Source organism: Amblyomma americanum, chromosome 1 (assembly GCF_052857255.1).
Source record: "Amblyomma americanum isolate KBUSLIRL-KWMA chromosome 1, ASM5285725v1, whole genome shotgun sequence".
Lineage (NCBI taxonomy): Eukaryota > Metazoa > Arthropoda > Arachnida > Ixodida > Ixodidae > Amblyomma > Amblyomma americanum.
This window is the reverse complement of record NC_135497.1, coordinates 187,615,606-187,632,593: the sequence shown is the minus strand read 5'-3', so window position 1 is coordinate 187,632,593 and position 16,988 is coordinate 187,615,606. Positions and strand designations below refer to the sequence as shown.

The following is a 16,988-nucleotide window of genomic DNA, read 5'->3' as shown; positions in this document are numbered from 1 at the left end:
TCCGAGTGGTAAATAATTTATAGTCAAATTTCTCTCTCATGCTGTTTTGGTTTCAACACCCAAACGATGGATGCGACGTCAAAGTTGCATATAGGTCACGTGAGGCATGAAAAAGCAGCAATGTAATCACTACTTCATCATTTTAAGTACCGTAAAAACCGGACTATAGGTCGGACCGGAATATAGGTCGACCCCCTAACTAACCAATTCTAAAAATGAAAAAGATCTTTTTTCAATGGGAAATGTACCGAAAGACATCCTTACTTTGAAACAAATGCGACTCGAGAGGTTGCACAATGGTGACAGTATTTAATTTCATTTAAATGGTGCTTGTATGTACACCCGGCAAATTTTTTAACAATATCGCGCACCAATCGGCCCGCGTGTTTGTTTCTGGCACAGGCAAGTACGGCGCCGTAGAGCAAAGCCCTCCTCTTCATGAATCGCCGCAACCAGGATGGCGAGCCTTTGAATTGCGCCCTCGTGAGTCTAGAGGCACGCGCGATCTCTGCCGCTTTCACGCGGATGCATTCGGCAGTCACAGGCAGCGATCTTGCTCGCAGCGCTCGATACACTACGGTCTGCCCACGAAATGATGTTTTCTCCTGGTTGCTGCAAGTTGTAATATGCAGCTTCTGCCTCCGCCAGTACTGAATGCTCTTTTTTCGGATACTCCAAATTCGCGCTGTGCCGCCAGGTTCCCGTGAGCTTCCCCGTATTCAATCGTGTTTTTCTTGGAGGCGACGGTAAATTGCCGTTAGCTTCCGCTTTGCGTCTACTGAAACGCAAAATGGTGGCACTGCTGCTGATGGTGATGGAGGCTGTTGACTTCAGCCACCCATTGTTGCAAGACTTCCGTATTTTTTCCGCCAATGACCGGTATATAAGACGGGGGTCGACTTTTCACCATGGTTTTTTGAAAAAAAGTTCGACCTATATTCCGGTTTTTACGGTAACAGCAATGTTAAAGCCAACCTGCTTCAAGAGTCAGAATGACAGCGAATGAAGAAGCAGAGATAACATTGCAATTTTTTCTTGCCTGACATGACCTATACAGAACTTGGTCTTCACAGAACTGTTGAAACCGAAGCTGGAACAGCATGAGAAAAAAAATTCAATTATAAATTATTTAGCGGCCGTAGGAGAGTACCACATGGTGGCCCATGTATAGTAATCTCTTATGCATCACTGCAAAGAAAAAAACATGCCACCAAAATTAGGTATCTACTATACTCCTTTTATGTCCTTTTAAGTGACCGGCTTCTGTGTAAGCTGCATAAAATTTATTCTGTGAAATGGTCTTCATTTCCATGGAATCAAATTAGGAAAAGTTAAACTCACAAAAAGTAGTTTAAAGATAAAGGATATGAAGTTGGTATGTTTGTGGCTCGATGTATTTTCTTATTTTTTTTTTAAATTTTTACTCGGAGAATAGGTTGCAACCATGCCAGAAAAACCTGCGGATGTAGTGCTCATAATGTGAGCAGGCAGGGCATTGCCCGTGATTCGAACCTTGAAAATAGTTTTTGATGCTATTGATTTTAAAAACATTGACTGCCACATTTTGTAGTAGTAACTTGAGTGAAGTACAAATGGAGAGTTGCCATCACTGGATCATGCAGTTGTCTGTGTAGTGCAGCAGCACTAATTACAGTCTTCATAACTATGTTCGGAGTGGGCTACTACTGATTCAATGGGCGGCATTGTGCTTTTACTATTCCACCAGGTCCCGGGAGAGGCGGAGAAGTCATAGTCGAGAGCGCCGGCGCCGAAGTTCCCCTTGCAGCCGGAGCGATGTTCGGCAGCGTTCACGGGATGAACCAAGGCAGCGTAATTCCCGCAGAAGCCAGTCGCATTCACCTCCCCCACATAGCCGTCGTCGTGACTCATCTCGCCTTAGCTCATCTCACTCCAGTGTGACTTCAAGTTCTCACTCCTCACGAAAACGAGAGCGACCTTCAGACAAGAGGGGTGACTGCCGGGAAAAGAGGCGGAGAAAGGATGAAGAGGAAGAGAAGGAGAAGAAGGGGCGAAGTAAAGTCAGGGGTAGCCCCAAGGAGACAGGAAGGGCATCTCCAGAAGAAGAGTGAGTTAATGGGTAGTGCAGATGCCTAATGCACTGCAGCTGCAGATGAGGGGTTCCATAAGAAGAGCTGTTTAGAGTTATTCATAATTTCTGCTCTGCTTTTTTTATATCACACTAAAATTTCACATCACTTCTAGTCAGCTTTTAGGGCATAAATTAACCAATGCTACATGCAGTTAGACTTCGAAAGCAAATGTTTGTTTTGTGCATTTTGACTTCATAATCTGGTTCAGGTAAAGAGGGTTTTTATTTGTCAGATTCAGCATTCGGCATTGCTTGAGTTGCTGACATGTGGGTAGGTATAGTAGTATAAAATGATAGTGCAGTGTTGATTGGTTCAGCAACACAGACTCTGACCTGGTATTAAGGCGATAGCCTTTATTGGCTCATACTCGCGGTGACCATCCGTCCGTTACATCGCCAACCTAGGTTATGTGACCTTGTGGTGTCACGTGATATTAAGGTCACATGACTTAAGATCACCGAAAGATCTATAATTTGCGGCATCTATAATAAGCACGACAAATTCAGATCAGTGCAATGAGTCACAAATGGCTTTCACCTTCCCGCATATCTATGTGCCTCCGACGAATTTTTGCACTTCTTTGGAGGGACATTCATAAAAAAAAATAAATTGTCAAAATGCCTGAAAATCTTCATGGCCATGCTGTCTTTCAGTTCAGCAAGCAGGATTTTGTAGATTCACTACTGTAAAAATATTGTTCAGTGTGGGGGCAATGCACATTCTGGCTCAAGTGACCTTCCATGGGACAGGCAATGAGTCAATAAGTCTAGGAACCTGTCAGTGCCAATATTACATTTGTTTTGGAATACAGCTGTGTTGCATGGATGGCAGCAACATCTTTATGAGGAAGGGAATAGCAGAGTTTGTGCGGGCAGAGCATTCGTTTACTTTTTAATGTCATGCTTCTTGGATGAACTGGGAAACATCTAAAGTTCTCCTGATGAGGAAGTGTCATTGTGCTGGGGATCCCCAAGAAGAACACGACGGACACACCCAAACTTTGCTCCCGGGTGCCTTCCTCAGGAATGATGATCTTAAATTGGCACCCATCTTTGGGCGTCTTTGCCATGAGGAACGAGGCTACTTGAGCTGTTCACACTTGTTTATCTCCAGTGCTGGGATTTTCATGCCATCTTCACAGAATGCTTTCTCTTGTCAGAGGAAGCATTCTGTGTGTTAGGAGTGTTCCCTGCCAAGAAGCAGAACATCAAGAAGTAAATTGGCTGTTTGTGGGTATGAAAGGTGTCTATAATCTCTTCTCCACGAAAGCCGCCGCTGTGGCTGAGTGGTTACGGCGCTCGGCTGCTGGCTAGAAAGACGCGGGTTCGATCCCCGTGTACTGTGCGATGTCAGTGCACGTTAAAGAACCCCAGGTGGTCGAAATATCCAGAGCCCTTCACTACGGCGTCCCTCATAGCCTGAGTCGCATTGGGACGTTAAACCCCCATAAACTAAAAACCATCCTCTCCACGAAGATCTTGCTACCATTAATAGCAGCTGTGGTTATTATGGTGCATTCAAGTTGCAAAACAAGTGTGGTTTGGCTGCTGATTGGTTCATGGATTTACTGGCCTTCTGCGTGTAATCAGCTGTTTAGTTCATGGTTAGAATTTTTGGTTTAAACTGAAAAAACAAAACAAAACAATATTCCTACTGTGAACTCAGTTTTCGGAATTCGGTTTTAATCGAAAAAGGTCAATATTTTTAGCATGCAAAACGTAGCTAGCTGGATGTTGAATGCGAATTACGCTCAGTCAAAAGTTGGAAATTAGCTAAGAAGGGAAGTCGATGGTATTGTTGGGTAAGCAGCACAGTTGTGCAGTTTGAGGGATTGCTCTGCTAGCTTACATGCCCCTGCAGGCAGGGAAACATCACCTCCTCGCCTTCATCTAGCTAAGCACTGTTCACTATCATCACCTACTTAGAGTAGTTAGTCGTTTATTGGGTGACACATTTACTAGGCATGTATATGAATTTCTTCCTCCTGTTTTCAAAAATATAATTAGTTTTGATATACCGTATTAGTTCTTATATTGTGGAATAACTCAAGCCTAGTTAGGTATTTTGTACGGGTTGTTAAAGGGACTATGCAACGAATAAAAAGTCACCTGTAAATGTTTTCAATGCTTAGAAATGATGCTAAAAAGCATTCACAGCAAGTATGAGTCTTCAGAACTGAGCCGCCAATTTATTATGAACTTTTAAAAACCGTGTTTTTTTAAAATACGCGGGCCGATTGGTGTGCTCGTAGTGACCGATTTTGGAACTAAAATCGTGGAAGAAAGACGTCACACTACCCGTGACGTCGCCAGGCCATCACACGCTCTCATTCGCTGGAGCCACGGCAGCCATGACGTCACAAGCACACTTCCGGTAGCCGTGAAAATCGTCTGCTCGTACCGCCGCGCGACCCTCTCGGGCAAGCGCCAGCCAGGACATTGCCTTCGCGCATATGGTTTCAATTTTCCTCTGCCGCCTCCTTCTGTCGGGAGTTCCGGAGCCACTTGCATGGCTCTTCGTGCGCACGCATAGGGCTCGATGCCCATCGCGGCCGTAAAAGCGAGCTGTCGCGCCTCGAGGTCCGGGTTTATTACTGCTAAATACCACAGATGACAAGCAAAGAAACCCGACGTGCGCCGCAATCCAGGAAGGCGAAGAGACTGGAGAGATGCCGCCACGCCGCTGACGCTGCTGCTGGGGGGCTAGGAGCGATAATCGGAAGTTGCAAAATAAATGTCAGCGGATGACGTATTCATGGGCGGGGCCCAGTACCAGCGCTGTTTTCTTTATTTTTTTCTGGTGCTCCTTGTGTACGAGTTGAGGGGGGAGAGGAGGAGCGTAATTTTTTATCGTCTATATCTTGGTTGTTATTGATGCTATCTCAAAAATTCGTGCACTGGGGTGACGAGTGATTGAATGCCTATCTCTCGTCTGCTTTACGTAATCTCAATTAATTTATTGCATAGTCCCTTTAATGCACTTTCCCTCAATATTTTTTAGTTGTGATTGAAATGGAGGTGTAGCCAAAGACCTGCCATGCAGAGCTATGCTATTTATATTGTTATTGAGATACATCATTATATAAAAATATTTAATGTCGAAGCTCTATAATTACCCAAATACTATAGTTAAGTGACATCGTTTTTCAGAAAATTTAATATGTTCGACTCAGCCATAAAAGATAGCATACATCCACAGTTCAGTTCTTTCTGAATTCAACAGTATAAGATTAATTGAAATTGCACCATAGAAGCATAACAAAAACTTCCGTAAAGCTAGCAGTGTTGGTGAAAAATGCGAAGCTGAAAAAATGGCATTTGAAGTGTGGGCGCCAATCATTCAGAGGGCATTATAGAGGCCTCGGAAAATGGCGAAATTCGGACGTTCCAAGAGGATTTCACAATAGTAATACCAGTATGTAGGGAAGGGCGCCAGCTTTGGAATAAGACCCAGATGGCGTCCATTGGGGACCAGGTTGCGGGAAGCAAAGGCGCGAAGTGCTGCTGCATTTTGCTCCAAACTCGCCATATCGGCGCTTCGGAGGTGTCAAATATATCCATTTTTTAGCAGTTTAAGGTTGAATAAGGTCTTGAAACCTCGTAGACAGGTACTTCAATGTATACTTAATCCGGATATGCCATTGAAATATCGAAATTTTTTCATTTTTTTTTTGTCATTTCAAGACCTGCGTCTCCCTTAAATAAGGTAATCAACTACATGTAATATACCAACACGAAACTGCGCCTGGGCGTCATTAAAAATTAAGTTCTGGCGACCGCTGTGAATGAGCAGCAGTTTGATCGCTGCCATCAACACGCAGACCATGTGATGTCGCGCCCTCGCACTCAACCCAAAGCGACAAACCAATGATAACATGTCAACCTAGATCTTAGAAGTAAACTTCCAGTTCTGTTTTTGTCTGCCGGCTGCCTCATTTCACTTGAGTTACTCTTTAAATGACAATAGCAATTTCTTCTACGAGCACAGCTCCAAGTACTACAATTTGCATGTTAAATTACCGGTAAATAAATTGTTCAGGATGGCATAAATATTGTGATAGACTTTAAGTGACATTTGACCAGACAGAATTGCTACATTAAATCACCAAAAAAAGTCTGTATTTAATTCATTGAAAATAATAGTCGCCAAAAAAAAAATCTTGCGTTCTGAAATTAAAACTGAAAAAGTCAGCCGAATTTTCAAAACATAAAAACTGAACAGTCCAACCTCTAGTTATAGGTGAACCTTTGTTCTGATTGTTTCCAAGGAAATAAAACCTGTAATTGTGTTCTTGGCACCAGAAGTGCTTGGTGAAAATGTTTGTCTAATTGACAGTCAGCTTTGGCCTTTAAACAGTAACCTGGCTGATTGAACTTGAAAACTGCTGATTGAAATCTGCCATTTGAAAGTGCTTATGGAGCACTGGTACAGCTGTTGAATATTAAAAGGACAGTAAGGCAACTAGCTAAAAAGTCTGATTAATCGAGGTGCCGTGGATGGAGATAGTGATGTTACGAACTGGTTTATTTATTTATTTATTTATTTATTTATTTATTTATTTATTTATTTATTTATTTATTTCCACAAACAAGCAGGCACAAGGTTGTGGTGGAAAACAAGGGGAAAAAGCTGCAGAGAAGACAGCTTGACTGGCCCCAAGTTCCGTTTTCAATGGCAGCAGCAGGGCAGGAGGGAAACTTGGAAAATAAAAACGAAAAAGAAGAATGAGAAACCAAAGGCAAAATTCATATAACAATTAAAAATATGCAGAAATGCATAAAAAATGTAGAAAGGAAAAAAGTACATAGTCACGAGCACAAAAACACTTCATACAGATTTCTAACTGACCATAATTAGTACATTCTTCTGAAAAACAAACAGCTTATGAATGTTTGTATTTGAAGTTGCCCCCCATACGAGACAGCAGTAACTAAGGTGACTGAGAAAAAGTGCATTATAAATGAGCAGTTTTACAGATTGAGGCAAGTACCTGAGGTAGTGACCAGCACCTAGCACCTGTGACAGTTTTTGCCAGCGAGGAAATGTAGACGGGAGTACCAAGACATGTCATGAGATCAAAGTGCACACCCAAACGTTTGATTGATCGTACAACTTCAATTGTACAGGTGTTAAGCGCATCTCCAGATAATGCAACATCCATATTTTTTTTTGGATGCAAGAGAGGCTTTGGTTTTTTCCGTGTTGATTATTAGACCGTGAGCATCTGAAACCAAAACTAATAATTAGAAAACATGGTCCAACTCCAGAAACAACAATTATCAATGCATATTGTTCTGCAGCTTAAAAATGCCTGATTGCTTCAACAATGGTCTGTCTCTTTCTCTTTGTGGTCAGTGAGCAGTCGGAGGATGAGATGTCTGCTAACCAGGAGCCTGAGCCAGATGATGCTGAGGAGGAAGATTATCTTCTAGAGTCGGCACGCTGGATTCGCAGCAGTCCTGCAGAATTGTACTACCAGCGGGACGAAAAGGTGAGCATTGTGATGAAGGCCAGTGCCTCAACCTGCCTGTTAGGCTTTGGCAGCAGGGAAGATTTTGGGTGAAAAAACTTCTGGACAATCCTGACTCGTGTATGGGTCAGGTCTTTCGCAATACTAGTACCATTAATGAATAGACTAGGGAAGGGAAGAGAGGGGCTCGTTGACATACATGATGGAAGCCAAGTCAAGTCAAGGAAACCAAGGAGCGTAGGGGATGTTTTTTTTTTCCTTTCTGTTCATCAATGGGATATGAATAGGGTAATTATTATTTATTTATTTTTAAAGGTAACTGATTAGAAAGCAGAAGAAAGAACTACCACAGGCTGCCAGTGACACCCAAACCCATGCCCACCCAGAAGACCACTGGGTGGGTGAAGAAGTGGTACTTCTATGTGGATTTATTGACAGTGTGGTTAAATCAGAATGCCTATATATGATGGACTTACGTGTATAAATAAAAGAAGCTTGAAAACATTAAACCTGTCGTCTCGGGCAGTTTGTCCCAGCACATCATATTTGTGAATTTAAAATTTTGAAAAGCTGAAAACAACTAAGTTGAATGACTTCTAGGTCTCGTCTAATTTGTTTTGATATTAATGCAAAATTTTGAAATTCATCTATGTGATCATTTGCTCCACACTTATAACTCATGAATATAACCTTTCTTAGCTTTGTCACTTCTTTTTATGCAATAATTCCTATGGCAATTCCTGAGTGCAGTAAAATTATCAACACACTTCATTAGCAATCTTTGCAGCAAGAAAATTGACATGATGTTCCCACTGTGTAACACTAGATTCAGTGACAGCTGTTGAAGCATTTTCGTTTTGCGATATATTGAGATAAAAATTGTAAAGCGATATGCATATATGTACAGTTATAGAGCACTCTTTTCAGTTTCCTACATACACTCTTTTTTCAGCTAGCACTCTCTTCCAGTCCACCCTTCCAGTCGCACAATGCCACCGCTGCTGAGGCTGTCTTTGTGTGGCACTTTTCGCAATCCATACTTTCCCACCTCCTTCCATAGCAACCACCCTCAGGATGGTTCCCATGGCAACCATTGAAGAACTGAGGATTGGGCGAGTTGGTGGTGATCCATAGCATTAAAAACTAGCGCTAAAAAACACAGACAGAGGACGAGACTAGACACTCAGAAGCGCCTTCTGTGTGTCTAGTCTCGTCCTCTGTCTGTGTTTTTTAGCGCTGGCTTTTAATACCATGGCAACCACCCTGTGGTTGCGCATTCCTTGATCTTACCATACCTTCCTCTTTCAATAGGTGGTTCCTCCAGCAGCCATCCTCCGTTTGCGCATTCCTTCGCTCTTGCCATACACTCATCCTTCGACGGTAACAACCTTCGGGTTATGCGTTCCTCTGCTATTTCTACACCCTCCTCCTTCCACAGCAACCACCCTCCATGTGGTTCCCTGCAGAAGCCTCCCTCCGGTTGCGCATCCCTCCACTTTTGCCATACTCTCTTCCTCCAGCAGCTTCTGTGCAAACAGGCTTTGGTCGCGCAACCCGCGGTGGTGGCTTAGTGATTATGGCGCTCGGCTGCTGGCCCGAAAGACGCGGGTTCGATCCCGGCCGCGGCAGTCGAATTTCGATGGAGGCGAAATTCTAAAGGTCCGTGTGCTGTGCGATGTCAGTGCACGTTAAAGAACCCCAGGTGGTCGAAATTTCCGGAGCCCTTCACTACGGCATCCCCAATAGCCTGAGTTGCTTTGGGATGTTAAACCCCCATAAACGAAACCAGGCTTTTTATCGCGCATTCTTCGGCTCTTGCCATAACCTCCTCCCCCCCTGTGATTCGTGTGGCAAGCGGGTTCTGGTGGCACATTCCTCGCTCTTGTGGTATTCTCCTCCTTCCACAGTAAGCACCCTTCAGATGGTTCCAGTGGCAGCCATCCTCTGGTTGCGCATTCCTCTGCTTTTGCCGTACCTTCCTCCTTCCGCAGTACCTGTGGCAAACAGGCTCCGCTCGCATATTCCTCTGCTCTTTCTCCTAGCGCTTGTCCTTGTTGTTCCCTCTTCGTCTTTACATGCTTTTTCCACCATGCACCTAAACCAACTCGCCCAACTTTCTATTCTAATCAATATACACTCTTCCTTCCACAGTAAGCTTCCTCTGGATTGTTCCAGTGCATGGCGAATGTGGTAACCACCCTCCAGCTACACATTCCTCCGCTCAGTATGCTTTCCGTAGTAACCACCCTCTGGGTGCTTCCCATGCACTGTGTGCATGGTAACCACCTTCCGGTTACACGTTGTACTCTCGACATACTCTCCTCCCGCAGTGTGATCCTGTGGCAAACAGGCTCCAGTTGCACATTCTTCCCCTCTCATCATATTTTCCTTTTTCCGCGGTAAGCACCCTCCGGATGGTTCCCGTGCACAGTGTACCTGGTACCCGCCCTCCGATACACATTCCTATTCACTCATAACCTCCTACTGCTTGAGCCGCTGCAGAGGCTCAGTGGTTATAGTGATCAGCTGTTGACCCGAAAGACGCGGGTTCGATCCCGGCTGCAGCGGTCGAATTTCGATGAAGGCGAAACTCTAGAGGCCCGTGTGCTGTGCAGTGTCAGTGCATCTTAAAAAACCCCAGGTAGTCGACATTTCCGGAGCCCTCCACTACGGTGTTCCCTATAGCCCGAGTCGCTTTGGGACGTTAAACTTCCATAAACCGTAAACCATACTCTCCTCCTTCTGCGGTAACCACCCTTTGGGTTACACATTCCTCTTCATTTGCTACATCCTTCTCTGGAGGACAAAAAGCTGGGTGAGTTGGTTAGAAATCATGCAAAAGATGCAAAGAATGCAAAAGATGTAGAGAGAGAGCGAGGCAAAACAAACACGGCTCCGTGTTTGTCTTGCCTCGCTCTTTGTCTTCGTCTTTTGCACTGTTACAGTATGAACAGTGCACAGCAACCACCCTCCTGGTGGTTCTGATGGTAGCCACCCTCCGGTGGCACATTCCTCCGCTTTTGCTTTAATCTCCTCTTTCCACTGTAAGCGCCCTCCGTATGGTTCCCATGCATGGTGTACGTGGTAACCACCCTTCGATTACACATTCCTACTCTTGACATTGTGGGGACCTGCCCTGCAGCCCCCTGAGTTTGCTTTCCCGCGAGGCACCGTGCAGCAGCAGTCACACCCCGAGGATGAACGCGTTCCCTTGTCAGTTACATTAACTGGCAAGAGAGGGCGCCAGCGTCGCTGCGCGGGAGACTGCTGAAGCCCGCCCGCGGGAGATGGGGTCTCTTCGGCTGGGATAATCTGCCTGAGCGGACGCGTCGCTTGGGGCTCCGCTCTTCGCCGGCGGGGCGAGGAAGCGATGGGGAGACAGGCTCCCGTACTCGTCCCGTCCGGCCTTCGGAGTATATATCCCTTGCCCTAGCGCGGGCGAACATTCGCTCGGAACCTTGCTGGTGAGTCGGACGACCTTGATTCATTAGCGTACCTTGTTGCTAGCTGGCGTTATTGTTGCTGTAGCAATAAATGCCTGTTTGTGTCAGCCAATGTGTCGTTCCTTTGTTCCCTCAGAGCAAGGCCCGCCGTGGTCGGCGAGCGCTCGGTAGCGTACGCGATCACGGGGTGGGGACCGGGCGGCTTTGAACCGTGTCTGCCGCGATTCAGTGGGGAGAACGTACTTACCTCCCCAATTCAACCCCCACAACATAACCACCCTCCCTACCCTCTGTAACCGCCCTCCCAGTGGTTCCCGCTGCAACCACCCTCCGGCTGCGCACTACTACTACTACTACTACTACTACCACTACTACTACAGTAGAACCTCATTGATACGTTCTCATTTTACAGTGAAAGCTCGTTAATTCGAAATTTTGGATAATGCGAAATAGTCATCGTGGTCCGGTCCACAGTTCATAGAAGTCTGTGCGCGTAACAGCTCGTTAATTCACTCAAAAATTGGAGGCGCCACCCATAATTCGAACTGCGCGCCGCCAAGCGCCGCTGTTGAAAACCATCGTTGGAAGCTTTCACGGCAGAACGATAGATGGCACAACCATCAAGGCGCCGCTAGGGTGCTGGAACAAGCACTAACCAGTCTTTCCTGCCGCTACTGCTTCGAGGAACGACGTTTTAGTGTTTTAGCCCTCGTTTTGCATGCCGCTTGCTGTGAGCTTGTGTCTGCGAGATGTGTTCGCGTGGGAAATACTGCGCCAAGACGGTGAAGGAGAAAGTGGCGATTTTACGCGAGGTGGACGAACGGAAGGCCAGCAAAGTGGAAATCGCGAAAAAGCACTGGATTCCACCAAGCACGTCACGCCGTCCACAATTGCAAACTGCTTCCACTACTGTGGCTTTGCTGCCGGAAGTATGGAAGAAAGTGGCGACGATGGGAGTCCAGAGCCTCTGCCTGCAGCTGTGCGTGCTGTGCTGCAGGACGTTAGTTTTGATGATTACGTTGAAGTAGACAGCGATGCAGCAGTGTGCGGTGCCCGAAGTGATGAGGACATTGTTGCTGAAATTGTTGGTGAGCAATCTGTCCCAGAAGAGGCAGAAGACGAGGACGACGACGAGGAGCAAAAGCCCGTGCGTCCGTCCGCGGCAGAAGTTATGGGAGCGCTGAATGTCGCGCGCCTTTTCTTCAGCTTTGAAGAGGGGGAAGAAGAATCCCTGCGTCGCATTCGCGCGCTAGAAGACCGAGTGACTACGGTAGCCCTCAGAGAGAAGAAGCAGAAGATGATAACAGATTGTTTTGCTAAATAAATGTTTTTCGTGCCCTCCGGGCATCAAACGCGTCCATTTTTGCTCACTTTCATTAGTTCGAATTTTGGTTAATTCGAACTGGCCTGGCAGCCCCGTGGAATTCGAATTAACGAGCTTTTACTGTATATGATTTCCCAGTTTGTACGGTCATAATCGCGCGGAGTAAAAATATCACTTAGAGTTACACTAGTTATATTCTGGTTATTACATACCCGGGTAACACACTTTCCCGGCTACTGGATTCAAATTTTCGATGAATTCTATTTCTATGGTACATTTTGCGGTCAACCGCACGTGTAGAAACATGAGTGGGGCAGCCCTGGGGGCACGTGATATGAAGAGCTGGATTGTAGCTGCACTCACCAGCCGTTGTCTTCCTTGCAGTGCCTAGGGGCAAACAGGCGAAACATGAAAAGAAAAAGAGTGCATTGACATACGAGAGAGCCACTTCAGTGGAGATTGGACTCGAGAAGAAGCATAGCGACTGCTTCACAACGCCTAGAGGCAAGGGGGCAAAGCAACTGAGAACTGCTATGTGCTCACATACGAGTGGGCCGTGTCAGAGGAACGCAGCATGAAGAGCAAAATTGGAATGCAGTGGAAATCAGCCTTCTCAACAATGTGCGGTGGTTTAAGTGGGTGAAGCATTCAAAAACTCGGAGATGCTGGCTTGCCATTGCTGTTGACGGACCGACTGTGTTGCGAAGTTTGATCTGCGCAAAACACAACAGAAATGCATACTTAATTCTGCAACCACTTAAAAAAAAGGAGGTTCATACCATGTGCCAAGAAATGCTAATGCCATTTTTATGAAGTAAAATTGTCAATAAATGCTTTTTTGCTTCTTTCAACAGTTATTCAATGTCGGGTGGTTTGGATCATAAGTCTTCCTATATAGTATGTTCTTTTGCGTATTTAAAAAAACAATGTCTTTGCCATGAAATCTATTGAATGGCTCTTTAATAGTTGTCGCTGTGTAAAGATAATATAGAATGAATTCCATTGCTTTATTTGCCCATCAGCCGCAATAGTGGCTCATGGTTATGGTGCTCGGCTCCTGACCTGAAAGGTGAGGATTCGATCCCAGCTGCGGTGGTCGCATTTCAGTGGAGGCGAAATGCTAGTGGTCCGTGTACTGTGCAGTGTCGGTGAAAGTTAAAGAACCCCAGGTGGTTGAAATTTCCGGTGCCCTTCATTACGGCAACCTTCATAGCCTGAGTCTCTTTGGGATGTTAAACCCCCATAAACCTTATTTGCCTGTCAAATCGACACAGTGCCAACCTTGTGGTGTTGTGATGGCCGCAGGTCTCTGGGCTTGTGACAGGAACAGCCAAGTTGCGTGCCCTGCAGGACAAGTTTCGACATGATCTGTTGGAGCGAGCAGCACGGGTGAAGAGCAAGCAGGAGCCCTACAACCCTCCTCCACGCAAGAGCAGGCTCTGCAACCCTAAGTCACATCCTAGTGAGTGAGCTCCTCATGCAGTGATTAAGTGTTAAAAGCATGTGTTCTGCATGAAAGGGGATGAGGTGCACATGCACTTTTTTTTTCATTGCTCAAATGTGCCCTTCAGCAAGAGTGAGCTATATATACATATGTAGACCTGTGTCAGCTAGAAATGCCAACAAAGCCCAGTGTTGGGGCCCATGGGTCCAGATTCTTATGTCTAGTGGTCGGCTAGGGTGGTAATCGTGGCTGCTAAGGTGTAGCTTACATGCCACCAGAAGTCTGGGGCAAGTTGTCAAGAAATGATCTACTGTCACCTCTTTAGTAGGAGCAGGGCAGAAGGGGCTAGCTGGTACTACCTGCCATCATTGTGTGCTGGTGGTGCTGTGTAAGGAAGCCAACCTAACCGGCTCTCTGTTTTTTGTGGCCTCTGGAATCGCCACGAGCTGCTTCGAAACAGCATGAGACCTTGTGAGAATGTCACTCCGTTTCTTTAGTAAGGCTCACTTAAGTTGCCGTCTCTTCACTGACCAAATTGTGCTGCTCTAGATTACATTTTTGAAGAAATTTTATATTATGAATGTCATCTATATTAAACTGTTTTACAATTTTTTACTTATTTTCTACGAGGTTCAACTTTATTTAACTTTGCAAAACAGAGACTGACAGAAACCAGTGCAGCATGTAACTCATTTAGTGGGTGACAGGGGCTGCCTGCAGCTGGCAGCAAAGCACAGCTCTCTTTTGAAGCGAAAGCTTCTCTACCTTACCTCGTAACGATTTTGCGGTGCTTGAGGTTTTGACCTTCAAGTGAGCCAGAGGTCAAACCCCTTATGGCGCAGTTCGGGTGTCCACCAATACATGTGAGACTGTTACTACGCCATTTCCTTTCCTTGAATCTGGTTCGGGTGTCCACCGATATATGTGAGACAGTTACTGCTCTATTTCCTTTCTTCAAACCCAATTTTAAAAACCAATCTTCAGTTTTCTTCGAAAGCGAAGGAAAAGCACATAACTGGCCCCCTGGGATGGTGGACACCTCAGTCGTGCTTTAAGATATGTGGGATGTTGGGTTGAGTTGGGGAGATAAATACGTTCTCCCCGCTTAATCGTGGCTGACACGGTTCAAAGCCGCCCCGACCCCACCCCGTGATCGCGTACGCTACCGAGCGCACGCCAACCACGGCGGGCCTTGCTCTGAGGGAACAAAGGAACGACACATTGGCTGACACAAACAGGCATTTATTGCTCTAGCAACAATAACGCCAGCTAGCAACAATGTACACTAATGAATCGAGGTCGTCAAACTCACTAGCATGGTTTCTAGCGAATGTTCGCCCGCACTAGGGCAAGGGATACTCCGCGGCCTGGACGGGACGAGATACGGAAGCCAGTCTTCCCGCCGCTTCCTCGCCCCTCCGGGGAAGAGCGGAGCCGCGAGCGGACGTGTCGCTCGCACCGACGATCCCAGCCGAAGAGCCTCATGCCCTCTCCTACGCGCGGGCGGGCTCCACGCAGTCTCTCGCGCAGCGACGCTGGCGCCCTCTCTTGCTAGTTAATGTAACTGACAAGGGAATGCATTCCTCCTTGAGGTGAGGCTGCTACTGCATGGTGCCTCGCGGGAAAGCAAACACAGAGGACTGCAGGGCAGTTCCCCACAGGGAGTAGTGGCAGATGTACACTGCATGCGTTGGCATTAACAATGTTGTTGCAGAACCGCGGCACTGAAGCTACAGATGGTGGGCGTTCTTTGTGTTCATTGGGGTTAGTGTTGACAACACTCTAGACTCAGATGATTTTGTGGAAAGGAAGGCGCATAACTGGTTCCTTGGGGCAGTGGACGCCTCAATCGTACTTTGAGGTATGTGGCGGTAGGGAGAGAGAGATGTGGGCTGCATGCATTAGTGCTGACAACGTTGTTGGCAGACAGGGGCCACTGCAGCAATAGGCTGCAGCATTCATTGGGTGACCAACCTGTCATGATCAAACATTAATTTAACAGCCACCTGGCAGGGTGGCTGCGTTGCCTATCCAGTGTGCGGAACACACTCAACGTTAAGAGGCCAATCCGTGTGTACTTACCCGATACACCACAGCCTTCGCTCTCTAACCAGGTTCAGCAGTAGTTGAACCTGGTTATAGAGAGTAGTTGAACCACAGCTAATTTTCTTCACTTTTCTTGCCCATCATGCTACTGGTGAAATTATATTGTTCATCTTTTCATGTATTTAATTCATTCTCAAGCTTTATCTGAGCCTCATCTGGAATGCTTTTAAAGTAGCTTTAGAATGTGTCACTGACAGGTACTACAGCCGATGCTGGCTGATTAAAAAAAGAGTAGAGTAGCACCAAAAAGTTTTTTGCTTGCTGTGTAGCTCTTTCATATGCAAAAGGTGTACTATATTTCTGCCAGCTTTGGTCATGCAAAGAGCAACTTAATATAGCAGTTTATGTGCTAAGCTTTTGGTAAGAACTGTGTTGCAGATGTGGGTTGATGCAGCAAGTTATAAAAAACCAAGGAGACCTCTACTACTCTGTGTTCTTTGTGCAGTTGCTAGTACCGGTACAAGCGATTCCTCAAGCAACGAGTCTGACTCAGATGACGACAATGCCATGGAGGAGTTGGAAGTCAAGAAGAAGCACCCGTACCGTTTGCACCAGGAACTGTGGTACAATGACCCTGGAGAGGTATGTGTATGTGCTGTGGAAACTCGTGCACCTGAGCTAGGTTGTGTGGTGGCTGTTAACTGTTTTTAGAGGGTATGCTGTATTTAGTTCACTATTTCATGTGTGCAACATAGAGTGGTTATTGCTATAGCGTCTGAAAATAAACAGGAACGCTCTGGTACGGTTTTAGAAAACAGCAGATATTGAAGACGACTTTGCAGTCCATAGTGTTAAGAGGGCTCACCAGCTGCGAGGCAACTCAGATTTGAACTTTTTATGTCGATAGATGGCAGCACTTAAGTACCACAAAAAGGAGGGAACTTCTGTCACCCCTCCAGGTGTGTAAATTCTACCGCGTCATCTCCTCGACCGCAACACAACACGCAAGTATTAGTTCTTCCGCAAACAAAAAGTAGGGCCGAGAACTTTCTGTGTATACAGTATCCTGCCAAAGCTGGGAGACGGATCGAAGGGGTGGTGGTCATAGAATGGACCTTTTTCCAGTAATCCTCCACTCAGCTGCCACAAG

General features: G+C 46.1%; 1 protein-coding gene across 5 annotated transcripts in view; it reads left to right on the top strand.

The window, feature by feature from the left end:
• drosha (ribonuclease 3 drosha) overlaps nucleotides 1-16,988 on the top strand; it is a 187,978-nt gene that overhangs the window by 21,248 nt on the left and 149,742 nt on the right. For all 5 annotated transcript variants that reach the window (XM_077648049.1, XM_077648048.1, XM_077648052.1 and 2 more), the window contains 4 exons: nucleotides 1,727-2,086; nucleotides 7,467-7,602; nucleotides 13,654-13,810; nucleotides 16,344-16,480. In XM_077648049.1, the coding sequence (XP_077504175.1) occupies nucleotides 1,727-2,086; nucleotides 7,467-7,602; nucleotides 13,654-13,810; nucleotides 16,344-16,480 (790 nt within the window). The remainder of the gene's footprint in view (nucleotides 1-1,726; nucleotides 2,087-7,466; nucleotides 7,603-13,653; nucleotides 13,811-16,343; nucleotides 16,481-16,988) is intronic.